Source organism: Silene latifolia, chromosome 6 (assembly GCF_048544455.1).
Source record: "Silene latifolia isolate original U9 population chromosome 6, ASM4854445v1, whole genome shotgun sequence".
Taxonomy (NCBI): Eukaryota; Viridiplantae; Streptophyta; class Magnoliopsida; order Caryophyllales; family Caryophyllaceae; genus Silene; species Silene latifolia.
Window position 1 is genome coordinate 112,110,275 of NC_133531.1, and position 16,990 is coordinate 112,127,264.

The following is a 16,990-nucleotide window of genomic DNA, read 5'->3' on the forward strand; positions in this document are numbered from 1 at the left end:
GGGGGAACTTTTTACTTAGTCACAATTTTAGGAGACTTGCCATCATCAAAAAGGGGGAATTTGTTGACCCATATAGTTTATATGTTTATGTTTTGATGATGTCAAGGTGTTTTACATTCTATATACTTGTTGCGTGTAATCGTTTGTTGAGTATTTTAGAAATAACCTATTACGAGCAACAAAGAAGATTGTGACAATTGCGTGAGAAGTTCGAGCCTTCGTTCAAGATCAAAAAATTCAAGATTCATTCAAGAACTATGTGAAGATGAAGTTCGTCTAAAGATTAATCAAGCTTGGATGATGACGTAGCCTATACTCGAAGATCTCCTTGAAGATTAGAATAGTATATGTGATTATCTCGTAATGGTAATCAAGAATGAGTTTCTTGAATTAGTAAAGTTATAGCTTTGCAGCTATAACATTACTAGTAAAAGAGCTCAATGTTATAGCTCTTCTACTATAACATTGAAATGCTGAGTTTTTATACACGACTTATAATTGTTTCGAAAATTGTTTTATAATTGTTTAAAGTTTGTTTTAAATGTTTTAATGAAAGTATTTATATAATAAAACCCGGTTTAGTGAGGAGTCCGGTTTTATAGTAAACGTTAATTGGTAGTCATGATGGATCAACTTATGAGTTGGACTTTGCTACTAATTAGGGTTTCTATATAGCCTCTCTTAAAACCTAAATTCTAATTATATGTTAAGACTAGGGTTTGCACGAGTCACGAGGCACATGAGCCGTGACATCTCGTGTTGCCTAGGGTATATTAGGTAAAGATTTTATTCTATAATAATATCTTTACATATCTTATATATCTTACATAATATATTTATTTATGGTTAAAAATATTCTTGTTTTAGGAAATCTTATCATAATCTTAGAATTTATAGTAAAGATAATATTTGGAAAGATTATATTCTATCTCTTTGAATATTCTTTATTATCTTTTGAGGGTTTTTAGGAAAGAGATAATAAGAAGATATGATTTGTTTCTATATCTTATTATTTCGGCTATTAGGGTTTGACAGAAACCGTGTAGCCTACTCTTTCTTCTCCTATAAATACTCTGCTATTTGCAACGTCTAAAACAGAGACCTTAAGCAAAAAATTGATTTTAATTTTACAAAGCAAACCGTGTGTTTTAAGCAGAAAACCGATTTGCTATTTTGAAAGGTCGTGTGTCATAAAACTCGCATACTCGTTCTTCATTTATCGTTATAAGATAATAGTGCTTAGTTGATTTCTTAACTCGTTCATTTACGTGAACCTTTGTTAGAATCATTAGTGCTTTCTTATTAGCGTAAGTTAGTCACTCGAGTATTTAACGGTACTCATTGAGTTACAGCTAGAGTTATTTGTACGAGTTGGGTTAGTAAATTTGTAATCCGTAGAAAGGTACTAAATTTATTAATCGAGAATAGTGGACGTAGGTTTCGACTTGTGAAATTGAACCACTTCAAAACCCTGTGTCTCTTCGTTCTTTCGTTTGTTTCGCTTATTACGTTTACCTTCGTTAGTTGATTAGTTAAAGTTTAATCAATAAACTTTAAATAATCAATTACATTAGCATAATCGAAAAAGCTTTTAAAAATTTTTAAATCCTCAATTCACCCCCCCCCCCCCCCTCCTCTTGAGTATTTTGGATCAATAGACTCTTCAGCACTGCTGCGTGTGAATGCCAATGACGGAAATTCCGTCATTAATTGTATTATGCTGACGGATATTCCGTCAGATATATTTAGCTCCATTGACTTAGTCAACGCGCCAAATATAGCTGACGGAATCTCCGTCAGGAAATGGTACTGACGGAAATTCCGTTAGATTTCTGTAAGTATCCCGTGTTTTCTAACGACTTGTTTTTTCCGTCAGTATGACCATCACTATGCCACGTTTTCGTTGTAGTGTGTGTATATGAAAGATACTGCTTGGTCTAACTATGATCCACCTGCTGATTGTAGTTGGACTTGGAATAAAATAGCTCACACAATGAAAAAGTTTAAGCAAGCCTATATTCATGATAAATGGCTTATTGGTAATGCTGAGTACAATGTAAGAGCTGATTATATTTGGTTGCAGGGTACTAAGGCTCTAGTAAGTTGGAGACATATCTGCTGGAGTACCTTGAATATACCTAAAACTGCCTTCATTTTCTGGGCTATCATGCACAAGAGGTTACTCACAAAGGATAGGATGATTCGAATGGGATTTGGTATTGATGGAACTTGTGATTTGTGTTGCAATGCGCCTGAGAGTCTTGAAAACTTGTTTTATGAATGTGCTTATATCAAGCAGTGTTGCAGGCTACTTCAGGCCAAGCTCAGGGTTTCTTTTAATCTGAGCGATCTGGTGCAGGGGTTTTCTCAATGCAGGCGCCTCACTATGTTACAGAAAAGAGTTATTGTAGCTTGTCATGTTGCCCTGATGTATTTTATTTGGATAGCTCGTAATGAAACAAGGATTAATCTGATGGTGAAGAGGCTTGAATGGCTGGTGCAACAGATTTTTGCTGACATCTTGCAAAGATTTCATAGATTTATTGTTGGTGCTCTTCAGTTGCGAGAAAGCAGATGGATATCTCAGTTGCAATGATTATGTCTTCTGTTATTTTATTTTTTGATGTATAAAAGCTTATAGGTTTTTTGTATCTTGGAAACACTTGGATTTTATAATATACTTAACTTTCCCAAAAAAAAAAATATCATGAAATGTTAAATAAAAAGGAAAAAAATACTGATAGTATTTAATTCCCCAACCAACCCCGTAGTTAACCATTCCTATATGATATAAGCCTAAACTCGGCCCACTTAATCCGTTTGGCAAGTTTAGAGTGGGGTAAACCGTGAAGAGCGGCAAAAATTGAAATCACCCATGTGAATTTTATATGACCATAACTTTTGAGCCAAGTTGGAATTGAATCAGAAAGGAATTTGACCAATTCCATTTCCAAGTGAGAGGATTTTTCAAACACGATTTTGGCTTAATTTTTAAATTAATTCTAATTCCGAGTTGCTAGACACTAAATTTTTGTTTTTCACAAGTGTGTACATGCCTAGATGGTGGGCTACATGATGTCCATGTATAGGCATGTAGGAACTTGGAGGAGAACAATAAGCATGTACTCCCTTCGTCTCGGTTATTTATTGTCCTATTTCATTTTAAGGTGTCTTAATCAATTGTCGTCCTTTTTATTTTAAGATTGGATTTGATGATCAATTTGATCATTCACACTCAATTTGGTCCACTTGTCATCTTACAATTGGTCCCTTCCTCTTTCCTTTGTTTTTGTGCCGAAAACAAATGACAACAATTGGCTGGGACGGAGAGAGTATTTTTTAGGGATAGAACAAATATGTTTTTTTTTTTGCTAATAAGCCTTACCAACATCAGACTTGGACAACTCAGAAGGGACAAGAGTATAGAATTGCAAAAGGCTACGAATATCTCACGGATAAGAGAATGAAATCAGGTTACTTGGCATCATTTGGTATGGAACACTTGGTCTATACCAAAACATAGTATACTAGCTTGGTTATATTATCAAAATGGCTTGAATATGAAAGAAAAGTTTCACAAATTAGGGATAACTGAGAATGCTACCTGCTGTATATGTAGGGATGCGGATGAGAACAATAAGCATCTTTTCTTCTCTTGTGATTACAACAATAGGGTGATAGATCAGATTGGAGATTGACTTCACATCGTCTTACCAACCCAGAATATTTTGCATTGGAGATTGAAAAGGAATGGTTCGAATACTAGAAAAGCCATTATGGACGCCGCCATCAATTCTTGCATGTATAATATATGGCGACAAGGGAACTCCAGCAAGTATGATCTCAAGATTATTCGTCCGAATAAGCTTGCACAACTCATTATTGAAGATCTCTGGACCCGTGTCTTAGCTCTATTGAACAGGAAAATTGAAGATGAGGATAGAGATTGGATTGAAACTCTCATCACCCGATAATTTGGGGGGAAGTTCCATCTGAGAAAACGAATGTGAGAAGATGGAGAATTTTGAGATCTGAAAATTGAGGACGTGAGATAGTGTTAGGTGAAGTTAAGATCCTCTCACTATTTTGTTTTTGTTGGTCCGAATAAAAGGACAGCTTGTGGTTCGTTTGTAGTTGTTTAGGTAAGGGCCGGATTTTGTTCGGTTCATCCCTTGTAATGGTTACGGGTTTTATCCCTTTTATTATATTATACCTTACATTTTAACAAAAAAAATAAAATAAAAACCAATATTAAAACGATAATTTGGTTACTTCTCACTATTGTTTACCATGAAGAACGTATTACAATTAGGACGGATCTTTATCTTCATCTCTCAATATTCAACAAAGGGATGTAATCAAAGAGATAATTACATATGAAAAAAAAAAAAGATGACGAGGGAGGTGTGCTATAATCATCTAGTCGATTTCCCACAACCAAGTGTAGGGGAAGAGAAGGCTGCAAGGAAGGGCTGCGATCCCACTAAATTTCGAAATCGTATTTTCTGCCTCCGCCATTGCTAACAAGCACTTGTAATTAATCCAGAGTATGTCGTTAATGAAAATTAACATTAGCTTCATAAGTATGACCACCGGTCCAATAGGAAGGGGCGACATTATAAGCTTGAAGAAGTTGACCAGTTGTACCACTCTTGACCTTGAAACAAAGAGATTGGCCTCCTAATTGTGAAAATGCCTGAAATGAAGCCCCCCAATTCCTGCTCATGCTTATCCATTGTCCTGATTTGTTACCTCTCACCCACATCTCCGACACGTCTCCGGCCCCTCCGACGTTCATTACAAACACTAGTAGCCAATAACTGTTTCCTGTCAACGTGAATCTGATTCCTCCTCTTCTTTGACATGGTACCCTGATAAGACAATTAATAGGTTAGCGTATGTGGTTACAGTCGATAGACATGATCTGTAGTCGATAGACGGCGTTAAGAAATAATAAGTGCATACCTTCTATATTGGACTGGCACAATGCCGGCTTTCCATTGGGCAAACTTCATAAACATGGGCTTAGACAGGTCAAAATGGGATCGGGGAGGGTTGCACCACCCTCCATTATCGGATGCCTGGTACCAGTTCGGCGGGCATAGATTTGTGGCCGTGATCGTGATGGTGGGCGACCCGGAGTAGCACCACTTAGAGTTAACACATTTCATTTGGTAACAAGTTCCGCAAGCCTTGCCATTGTTGAACATTACCGTACTTAGTGCTGCCGTGGCGGTTCCATACCCGTTGTTGAACAGGTTACCGTATCCACATGCCCCTCCTGCTCATTTTCAATCAATTAGAAAACATTATGCATCATTTTCTTGTAATATTGTTTGAAATGCTTGATTAGAAAAATCGAAATTAGGTCGAAAGTAAAGTTAGACATATAGCAAGCTACATGTGAATAAAATCATAATAATTATAATGTAGGTAGAAAAATCAAACTAACCCATTGTCTCAGAAGCAGATTCGTCTCCATAAAACGTAGCATGGGCATATTTCCAAGCCGATGGTTGGAAGTATCCATTCACAGGGATCGGTCTCAACATTGTTACAAAAATCGCTACCACCGTGATAAGGGTGAGACTTCTAATATTTTTACTATGATAAACCATTTTTTGCTCTCCTCTTTTCTTTGTTCTAAAATGTAGTGAATGAAGAACAATGTGAAATAGTAATGAAGAAAATTGTAGTACATAATCAACATGCACAACAGGGTATATATAGAGAGCCCCGTAAAGGTGATCCAATATTATAAGAGACAAGTAGTAGGAGGCGATTAGGCCGTAAGGTGTATGACATTATACGTGGGCTTCACTACCATACCAATAATACGTACGTACTAACGTACTCCGTATTAAGTCAAATAATCCTTCAATTAATCTTTCATCTTTATGTATACTCCCTTGGTTCCGGTCGCTTTTGATTTGGGCACAAAGACCAAGAAAAGAGAAGGGGTGAATTACTGAATGACAAGTGGACCAAAATGAGTGTGAATGATTAAATTACTCATCAAGTTCATTCTTAAAATAGAAAGGACAACAATTGACTAAAACACTCCAAAATGAAATAAAACAACAAATGAGCAAGACAGATAGGGAGTATAAATGTATAATAATGGAGTAGAGACTATCGATAATGCTAAATGTATGGTAATTCAATAGGTCTTGGTATAGATGGGTGAGCGAAAAGACGGGTAAAGACCTCTAATAAAATGGGTAGGGGGACAAGGTGGGGCACCCCCCATGTGCTTCCCACTTTATGACAAATGGGTATTTTATGAGGGAAAATGGTATCCGTCTATATGTATAGACGGATAGTGCCCGTCTATAATGACAATTTGTGATGGTAATTAGGAACAAGTTGTGCATGTTTTTTTTTTCTGCACTCCGCAATATTTTACCTATTTGGTATCACAAATTCTTATTGAATACGGACACTATCCGTCACAAGCTGAAGACGGGATAGTGGCCCTCTCACAAAATGCAAGTGAGAGGGTAAGTGGGGGTATCACCCCACTTGCCCTCTCACTTGCATTTTGTGAGAGGGTCATTATCCCATCTTCAGCTTGCGACGGATAGTGACTGATTTGGTATTGATATACTCAAAATAAAGTTCCTTACTTTGGAAAAAAAAAAAGAATTTATCTTACATGGCAATTCACCTGATTAAATCTAATACGTCTTATATTTAAAGTCTATGTGTTACTCGGTATATTTTAATTTTCGAGCTCTTCATTTATGAGAAATAAATCTAACGTGATTATGTATTAATTTATTATTTTTAGATTATATTGTAATTTTTTAAGCTCAACATTTATTTGAAGAAGAAGTTCAAAAACTTTATTTCACAATTTATAATTTTGGGTTTTTTGTCAAACAATACCTTTTTAAAAAAAAATATTTTCAAACACCATTTTAAAAAAAAAAGTTTGTCAAACACAACCTTTAATAAATTTTTTTTTTTTGTCAAACACGACTTATTGACCGGATTCCGACAACTTTCTGATCACTTGCAATGGGATGACTTTGGAGATAGCAAACGAGGTCGGTTTGAAGTGTTCTTGGACTCGTTGAAAAGGTGGGGTATATGCTTTTTCCAGGAGTTATCAACACGATGGCCAAAGGTGGCCTTATATGGGGTCGATTGTTGCGTAAAGTAAGGTTGTTTAGAGAAAGGGCTGTAAGTATGGGTTTTCAATGGATAATCATGGGGTTTTGGGGTTTTCTGTGGGTCTTTTAATGGGGTTATGATGTTTTGTTTGGTTTGAAATTTGGTATGTAGGTTGAGGGGAGCGCAAGGTATGTCTTAGTTGTGTTATTTGTGATGGTTGTTGGTTTCAAGTGGTGGTTCGAGGGGGTTTACTTGACCCACGAAAAAATCTTATTTTGACTTAGCTTACATCAACCCTTAGTGACCAGCGAGCCTTACTTTACACACCAATCTACCCCACATAAGACCAGCTTTGACCATCGTGTTGACAACCGCTGTAAAGCCTGTACTTCATTCCACATTTCCAACTAGTCCAAGATCACCTCAAACCGACCTCGTTTGCTATCTCAAACATCGACTAAAACTCGCCCCATTGCAAGTGGTCAAACTTTGGCCAAAATGCTCAGTCGTGCGGCCAAAACGTCGTGTTTATTTAACAATTTTTTTATTAAATGTTGTGTTTGACTTTTTTAGACGACTGATATCCGTTATATGTGATTTTTTTTTCCGATTTAAGTTTAGATTGTTTAAAATGAGAATTTGCGAAATTTAATCTTAATTCTTGAACGTGTTAGCAAGTACTTTTTATTATAATAGATGCATACAAGTTTGACTTTTGTAGCTGTAGCCGGCTTTTTATGAATTATCTTGCTGTTGGTTGATAAGCTGTTCGTCTTATCATATACTCCATATTTTTTTACTAATAAATAAATAGGTAGAATCAATTATAAGTTGGCGTACAAGTAGGAGTAGAAGATAAATATTCCATCCACTTTTGGTGTGAAATCGAATTAGCCGGTGCATTTTATAATTTCCATGTCAACTCGTTACCAACTTTGACAATGAAAGCTGGCCGCGTAATATGATACTACGAACATAAGTACATTATACACCTTATAATTGGATCTCTATCAACTCATCATTTCCCATTGGTTTCTCCAATCAAGTATCAACATTGACATAAATCATAATCTAATAACCATTATATCGGACGATAATAAAATAGATGTGAGTATATTGTAAATAGTCGGTCAGAAGTTCATAATAACAGTTACAATAGGTCTTGGTATAGACGGGTGGGGCGTATAGACAGGTAAAGACATCTAATAAAATGGGTAGGGGGGACAAGGTGGGGCACCCCCATGTGCATCCCAATTTATGGCAAATGAGTATTTTGTGAGGAGAAATGGTATCCGTCTATACGTATAGACGGATAGTGTTCGTCTATAATGAGAATTTGTGTAACAGTTATCACACATGTTAACTAGAAGTACTCCCTCCATACCACACCAAAGGTAACATGGACCCACTTTTCTCCTCACAAAAAGTGGGTCCATGTTACCTTTGGTGTGGTATGGAGGGAGTATATTTTTTTAGTTCCAAAATCATTACTACCATACTTTATTTATAAAGTCTCCCAAATTTATCTTGCAATTTTAAACTTACTAAAATGTTATACTTCAAAAAAAAAAAAGGAACATAAGTCTTATAATAAAACAACATTCCTTACGCGTTTTATTATCTTTATCAAAGTCTGCTGTAGATCTTTTAGAGGTTTCGGATTTAGTAAGTGCATAGTCCACCCCAAGTTGTCCCAGGGAAAAAATTCGTCTTGTCGTACCATGTTCTATTTTTTTTTTTTACCATAAACTGTTCTCATGTTTGCATAACAACAATATGAGCAGGCGAGCGGCTAAAAAATGACGCATCAATTAGCGGAACATCACCAGATGTTATGTAAACATTAATCAACTTTAAATTGGTATGTAATTACTATAAATAAAATATAGGAAAAAGCTTATTATCGAGAAAGGAAAGGGTTGCGTTGTGACTTGAAGCGAGGTTATTGTCTTAAAACCGATTATGCCCAATTTACTACAAACAAACTCTTCATCACTCAACCCCCAGGGTTATCACACTCCCTGCTAGGGCTGAGCAAAATGTCCTATTATCCGAACCGGTCTAATATTGCGATCTGTATCCGATCCAAAAAAAGTTTCGGATACGAATATTTAATCCGAAATTTCTGGGAATCTGAGCTGATAAGCATATCACTTTTAAATTTTTTTGATATCCGCATCCAATTCGAAAAAGGGTCTTGTGCAAAGGTTTCTACATTGCAATTATACATAAGTGTCTTGACACATCAGGTTGTAACTCCAATTGTTCCAAATAGACTATCAAAACCCATGTCCGGGGCCAATCATGTTATAAGATGCAAGTAAGTTAAAATATATATATGAGTAACAGTTATACATCTAAGTGTACACAAAAAAAAAAAAAAAAAAACAGTTATACATCTAACTTCTCTTTCACCCCTCTCTCTGTAACACCCGTGAAATTCCCGCTTTGTAATTTGTAACGTATTTAACTATTTTATTCCACTATTTTTATTTTAAAATATATTTTATAAAAATAGCGCCTTTTTATGTAGAATAGTAGTTTTGGTGACCGTCTTGACCATTTAGGACCTAGAGATGATTCTAGGTCGAGTTTTAGTTAAAACTTCATATTGAGTCATTTGGGCCAAGTCTTGCTTTTGCGCCTTTTTAGCCCCTTCTCCTACTGAAAACCCTTATAACATCTCTTTCTTCTTCATTCTAAAAATCTGATTTTTTCTATCAAGAGCAAACACCATTGAAACCCTTCTTCCTCTAAAGCTTAAATCCTTCATAACTCTTTCATGTCTTCACCAATTTACATAATTTTCGCACCAAACTCTCCATTTTCTCGCCCTCCTTCTTTCTAAGTAAGAAAGATTCAACTTTTCTTAGTTTTCGTTCAACTCTATCTTTCTAGGGTTGGAGTTACTAACTATTTTATTTGAAAATTGTGTTTAGGAAGAAATTTGGATGACCCGGACATAGATAGCTACGAGATAGACGACTCTTTGGAAGATTAGAAGAGCTAAATGGTAACGGTGATAGGTTATTCGGTATTATATTATTTATGTGCTTTAATGGTTAAGAAATTAATCTTTGGTTTGATAAAGTTAGTAACTTTAAATGCCTAACCACGTGTCTTACTTGGATAATTGTTGTCGGATGTTGTCTTAAACATGCGTCTAGAATATTAAGCTTATTGTTGCAATTGTAATCAATTAGGTAAAGTTAGATGCTTGAATGTGGTAATTGTTGAATTCCATTTCAATTATGCCATAATTAACATGACTTAATTATGTTCCCCTTCTCCTTGTCAATCTCTCCATGGTTGAAAAACTCACCCCACTTACCTATATCTCTTGGCAACACTACGCCAACTATGACCATCAATAACAAGTGTATCACAACGGTTTAATGCATATAATAATGACACTTAGATTACCGTTTTCCAAATATTGGAGAAAACCTATACCACGCTAATAAGAACAACGGTTTCCCTCGAAAACCGTTGTTATTATAATGTGACGACGGTTGTTTAACAAACCGTTGTCAAAAACGTTTAACGGTTTTCAAAAACTCGTTATAGAATCACTCTTATCAACGATTGTTAGACAACCGGCCGTTACCAGTTTAAGAAAACGGCATTTCGAAAACCGTTACTAAATTAACACCAGCAACGGTTTGTGGTACCCGTTGTTATGTTATAGCTACGAGTTTTTTTGTAACTGTTATTATTTTCTATTATGAAATAACGGTTTTTCAAATCAACCGTTGTCAGTATTTGATTAGATTTTTCAGTTTGACTACTGCATTCAAAAATTTATCAGAACTTTAATAAATAATCAATTTGACCAATAATATTCAATTTGACCAAAATAATTCTATAAATATGTCTTAATAATGTTTTAGGTCAAAATCTAAATTATCAAATATTTACTCTTTAATTTCTCTCTAAAAAAATATGGCTGGTGTATCGGAGCTACAATCACGTTCTCGTTAGGCACAGTGATGGTAAGCGAGTCGTTGTTCGCTCAATCAAACACATTTATATTCTCAACAAACAACTAGATAATGGTTAAGTCGAGGTCGATACATGGGACGGTGTGCTTCGGGTTCTAAGTCTATCTATTTCAATCTATGCTAGTGTCACAAATATTGGGGTTTGAATGAAGTTGTGTTCTAAACTATTAAAAGGAAATGTAAACAAGTGAAGAACAAGACAACTAAATAGAAATTAAGATGTAAATAATTGATTAAAGATACTACGGTGTCAAGGGATCATAGAGGAATCATGGTAAGATAGCATAAATGATTCACATAGATGCAAGAAATTATTATTGTTAGAATCGAGTTAGTTTATATCTTACAATTCCTAGCAAGTTTTGGGTCTCGGAGCCGAGTCGGTCAAGACTTTACAACATCTACAAGTCGAATTAATTCTTCATATTCAACTATATGCATGGTCTAACAAGCCTTGAGTTGGTTTATGTCTTACAAGTCTTGTTGAAAAGATAAGAGAATCATGCTAGGTTGTCAATCAAGCAATACATCAAACATAACTGTGGACATGGACAACCCGCGCCACGAGCACCCGCGCGTTGGTTTCGAGGCGGCGGCACTTCTCCCACGGAACCTTGGTTTGCCAAAGTACGTCACGGGCCGTTACCGATTAGTGAGGCATTGAAACCGGTGAAAGGTTGAATAAGCCTGCATTTGTGGAGTCGCCACCAATTTATTGTGGAAAAATTGGAAACCGTTGGAATACCTAGTGTCATGTCAAGACACAAAGTCATGACATGAACACTAAGAACTCGTTACCCTTAGCATTCTATGTTTAGAATGACTCTCGAGATGTCAACGGACACGGATGTCCAGAGATAGCTGGAGTAAGGGGTGAGGGTACGTATTAGGAAGCTCTTTAATTCGAACACCTAATCCCGCCCGCCTCGATAGCGACCTCTAATAATGATTAGGGAAATCGTTCATATTTGATATGTCGTCGATGTAATGCATGCAATGCAACAAACATAGATTCTAGCATGTGAAATTAGACTATGTCGGTTAACACGTGTTTTAGCAAACAATTGGGTCGAAGTTGGACGTTAGATTAATTACATGTGAATGCCACGTAAATAAATCATACATAATAATTACAATAAATGAATTAAAATAATTAAAAATTACAAAGAATTACAAAGTTATTGATCTACGTCAGAAGCACGCTCAAAAACGGGATTTTGAAGAAGAAAATAAAAAAAAAAAAAATATGAAAATACGTCATATTAGAGGTGATAATACGGATAATAATTGATTTAAACCATAATTAGGAACTATGTCAAAGCGAGAAAGAGTTCAGAGACAGAAGCCAACCCAGAACAGGCGCAGCGTCTGCTGCGTCCTCTGGAAGAGGCGCAGCACTTCCTGCGTCTATTCTTGAGTTGGATTCTGGTTGTGAAGTCAGAATCGCGGATTTGTTATCGTTCATTGGTAATTTAAGATCGATTATTGATATTAAACTCGAGTTGAAGTATTTTAATTCATTACATGCATCGGAAACCGTCATAAAACGAATTAAAGACTAGAATTTACAGAGAGTTACATAATTACAACGAACTCGTGTCGGAAATACAAAAGAACAAACTTGAACATTGAAAGCGGAATTAAATCGGATAAACTGAAATCAAATAAAGAAAACTATGTAAAAAAAACGAATTCCGGAGAATCGATATGAGAAAATTGAACCTTTAAAATCCAGGTTTGAATAGATGACAAAAACCCGCAAATATTGAATTATAAGGGATTTATGTCAATTTGTGAATTGTAAACAAAAGAATTACTTAAAACACAATTTTATATACTGAAAATTACAAAAGGAACGAAAGAATAAGAGAAAAGGGGAAAATTGCAAGAAACCGAGGATGAAGAAGAAGAGCAGGAGCAGCGGCAGCATCAGGAAGAGGCGTAGCAGATGTTGCGACTCTTCGAAGAGGTGCAACTGCTGCTGCGTTTCTTCTCGACGTCTGATTTCCGCTGTTTTATAAAAACGGTTTTAAAAGATTGATTTTAAGACGGTTTTGAACGTGCTTTTGATAAAAATCTTACATTAATGATACAAAATAAAAGATACAATAAATAAATAGGTTTTTACACCATGAGACTTACATGTTTGACGAAACGAGATTGAATAAGTTAATGTTTAGAGATTGCTCGACTCGAATATGCGTGGAAAGTGCCCTTGTTAAAGGATTTAAAAGATTGATTAAGGTGGAGTTGGTCAAATTGGTCGTTATATGCAACGTGACTCGGACTCAGAAGAATATGAGCTTACGTGGTCGATTGATCAAGCACGTAGGCGTCGAAAGCAATAGCGTAGATTAGAATGCAAAGATAGAAGAGAGGGGCGGACACTCACGTGCCAAATATGGAGGCCGAAGGTCTCTATTTATACTAAACACATGAGAGAGTTTAGGAATGACACGGATTTGGAAACAAATCACGGAAATATTCCGAGAAGCGTGAAAAAAGGGCTGGGGAAGAGGCGCATCACCTTCTGCGTCCTTTACCCAGAGGTTTCCTCCCTAGCAAGAAAGATTTCCGCGTTTTAATTATGGAATTTCGGTAGATATGCACTTCCTTATTCCATAAAACACAAAATAAGGAAAGATATTTTCTTAAAAATATTAATTTTATTTTAGGAATAAATATCCGGAGAGTTCTAGAACATTCCGGAATATTCCGACTCGGCATTTAAATGATTTTTAGAAAATGAAGCGGTTTTTGACCCGGACTCCAAATGAACTCTAATAACTGTCAAAACGACCGTATCGGCGCGTAGATGACGACCAAATGGTTGACTCTAGTGTTTGAGTTATCACTTATTGATGAACTTATGGACTGTCATAAAATCGTTCCGTGTATCAAATATGCGGCCCAATCATCATTTAGTGGTTGGCGGGAGGTGTAGAAATGAGGTATCTACAGAGCCCCCCACTTTGACTGAGGCTTGGACAAGGCGAAAGCCAAAGTATAGACGTCAGGTCAATCGAAGATTACAACCTGAAGACTATGGCGACGCGAGGCAGCTCAAGGGGTCTGAACCAAGGACCTGTCGTCGAGAACATTTTAGAGTCTGTCGACTTCCGGGGAGGGTCGTTTAAAGTCCATTACACTACATGAGGAAGCTCGCCAGTCATAAGAAGAAATCATACCTGAGACTTATTTCCCGAGATACTTCCGGAGGTGCGTAGGAGCTGAGGGTAAGACCTGTAAGGATTGGTGTTATAGGACTCTTCGGGAGTTACGTAGAAGCTAAGGGTTAGCAGGACGTTGGGAGGAACTGCTGGGGAATCTATTTATGTCGGTCTCAAGCAAATTCTGCTTCTGTGAAGTACGTGGGCTATAAGTGGCAACGAACTCTCGCGGGGAACATATTGATGACTCTACTGGGAAAGAATCATACGTTAGGTCGACAACGGCGCGTCCTTGGCACCGCTGAGGAGGAAAAATAATAAGTCGGCAATGACACGCCCTTGGCATCGCTGAGGAGAAAAAGGTATATATCGACAATGGCACGCCCTTGGCATCGCTGAGGAAAAGGTGTTAAATCGACAACGGCACGCCCTTCGCACCCTGAGGAGAAAATAAAAGATCGACAATGACGCGCCCTAGGCATCATCGAGGAGAAAGTGTTAAATCGACAACGGTACGCCCTTGGCACCGCTGAGGAGAAAATCCACTCGGATCGTCACAAGCGAAATTCCGATAAAGAAGAGGAGCCAATAAAATGTATTTAGTGATCATGAACTCTCGCGGGAGATAAAATGTCGTGGTTATCCGTAGTTTGTTGAAGAGAAAATGCTAGTCCGGACGAAGAGTACGCCCAGAAAGGGAGCCATATGTTGAGGAAGAGGCGCATGAAGCCTGGGCCCATAAATAACGAACTTGTAATGAAATTTTGAGGAAACCTGATGAGGAAGAGGCGCAGCAAAAGCTGCGACCTTTGAAAGATACGCAACAAGTGCTGCATCCTTTCCCGAGCTCATCCCTGTCTGGGTAAAAACCCGACTAAAGTCGTGTATTGGTTTTCATATCAAAACACAAAACATTTCGTTTCTTTATAAAAACTCAACTAAATTCCGTCAAAATTTGATCAAATCTCGCCATAAACCATGACTAATCAAGGTATGTTTCTCGTACTTGCTTTAATTTGCATTTGAGCTTGATTTTTGGGTCGAAAATCAGGGTTTAGATACCCATTTATGTCGAAAATTTGGGGCTTTCTATAACACCCCCATACTCCAAGTGCCTTACCAGGACCACTTAAGGCATGGAAGTGCTACCATCTCGATTTTCCGAGGCAATGATAATAATAAGACAATAACGAAACATACTTAAAAGTAAATAATGTTTAAAGTGATTAAATACCAACTCCAAAACTGATAAAAAGAAATACAAGACTCTCAGACGGTCTACTGCTAAAACTATCACAGCTATAAAACATCGTCTGGCACAGCGGAAGACTTCTAACTGCCACGTGATGACTCATCCCAGCTATCCCATACGCGTCATATCATACCTGCTCAGTAACTGCTCACCACCCCCGAATGGATCACCACAAATTTTAAACATTAAACGGGGTCAATACTAATCACACAATTTATATAACCAACAACACAGTAAACAACCAGCTCAAACGGTCACACACACAATCACACCCACTCCAATCAATCTCCGTCATCGACTGTCCACTGGACCAGCCCTACTAGTGGGGGACCGCAACCGTTCCCACCTAAGCCCCGCTCATCATACCGAGCGATAACCCTGTCCCATTAATGTGCACATCCCCTCCCGTGGTGGGTTCCACAGAGGGAAAAACTAGGGCGTGAAGCCACTCCCGCAAGTGACTCCACTCAGCCGAGAACGCATCTCGAGAACCAGAGACAAACAATCACAACCATTAAACAGCAATCAAACCAACAACCGTCACAATACTCGTATAACAATAATCAACAATCACAAATCATCACCAACACATTATGGGACTAATACTGAGTAGGGAAACCCTACCTGGAAAGCAACACAATCAGACGGTCTCACAGCTGATATCAAAACGCTTCTTCTAAGAATCCTCCTCCTAACATACAAACATATAATCACTACCAATCACAAAATACAATAAAATCCCCAAATCCCAATATTAGGGTTTAACCAATTTTGACTAAATACTATAAAAACGGTACGTAGATCTTACCCTTGACGCAAGGATCACAACGGTATAAAGAAAGGTAAAATCCGACCTTCCACGCTCCGGGATTTGCCAACAATGCGATTGATGCGAAGAACGTAGTTTGATTTCTCTTTTGAAAGTAATTAGGTTGTAAAAGTGTTTAAAGAAAAGTGACGGAAGTAATTATATACTTAATCGCATTATTAACAAAACCCGAGAAATCATCCCCGTCAGAACCGGCTACTCGATCGAGTAGCTGAGGTACTCGATCGAGTGCCCCTTACTCGATCGAGTATCAACGTTACTCGATCGAGTACCCAACAGTCGAAACTATTTTAAAAACGCAACACACCCTTACTCGACAGAGTAAGGCCTACTCGATAGAGTACCCAGAGACTCATAAAACCGTAGTATTACAGTCTTCCCTCCTTAAAAAGAACTTCGTCCCCGAAGTTCAACCTATACCTAAAAACAACCATACTAACTCGACCAAGACACAACTACATACTAAGAACTCAAGAACTCGACCAAACATAAAACATGAACTCTTAACACCCACTCCACCAACTATGTTTACTTCCACAACATGACTCACGATATCGTATCTACCACATATATATATATATATATCTCATGACACCAACTCCATACATAACCAACTACCATC

The 16,990-nt window shown here is 37.3% G+C and overlaps 1 protein-coding gene across 1 annotated transcript; it reads right to left on the reverse strand.

The window, feature by feature from the left end:
- Positions 1 to 4,555: 4,555 nt before the first annotated feature.
- Positions 4,556 to 5,577, reverse strand: LOC141658902 (expansin-A7-like). Its single transcript, XM_074465645.1, has 3 exons — positions 5,453 to 5,577; positions 4,966 to 5,281; positions 4,556 to 4,871 (listed from the first exon to the last, which is right to left on the reverse strand). Exons 1-3 carry the CDS (start codon positions 5,550 to 5,552, stop codon positions 4,556 to 4,558), a joined length of 732 nt encoding a protein of 243 aa, XP_074321746.1. The 5' UTR covers positions 5,553 to 5,577.
- Between the last annotated feature and the right edge of the window lie 11,413 nt (positions 5,578 to 16,990).

Excerpts from the sequence above, each read along its gene's own strand:
- LOC141658902 (XM_074465645.1), bottom strand. The coding sequence starts at position 5,552 with ATGTTGAGACCGATCCCTGTGAATGGATACTTCCAACCATCGGCTTGG. Across the intron at positions 5,282-5,452 it reads ATCTGCTTCTGAGACAATGG|GAGGGGCATGTGGATACGGT; the intron begins GTTAGTTTGATT and ends GAAAATGAGCAG. Across the intron at positions 4,872-4,965 it reads GTGCCAGTCCAATATAGAAG|GGTACCATGTCAAAGAAGAG; the intron begins GTATGCACTTAT and ends TTGTCTTATCAG.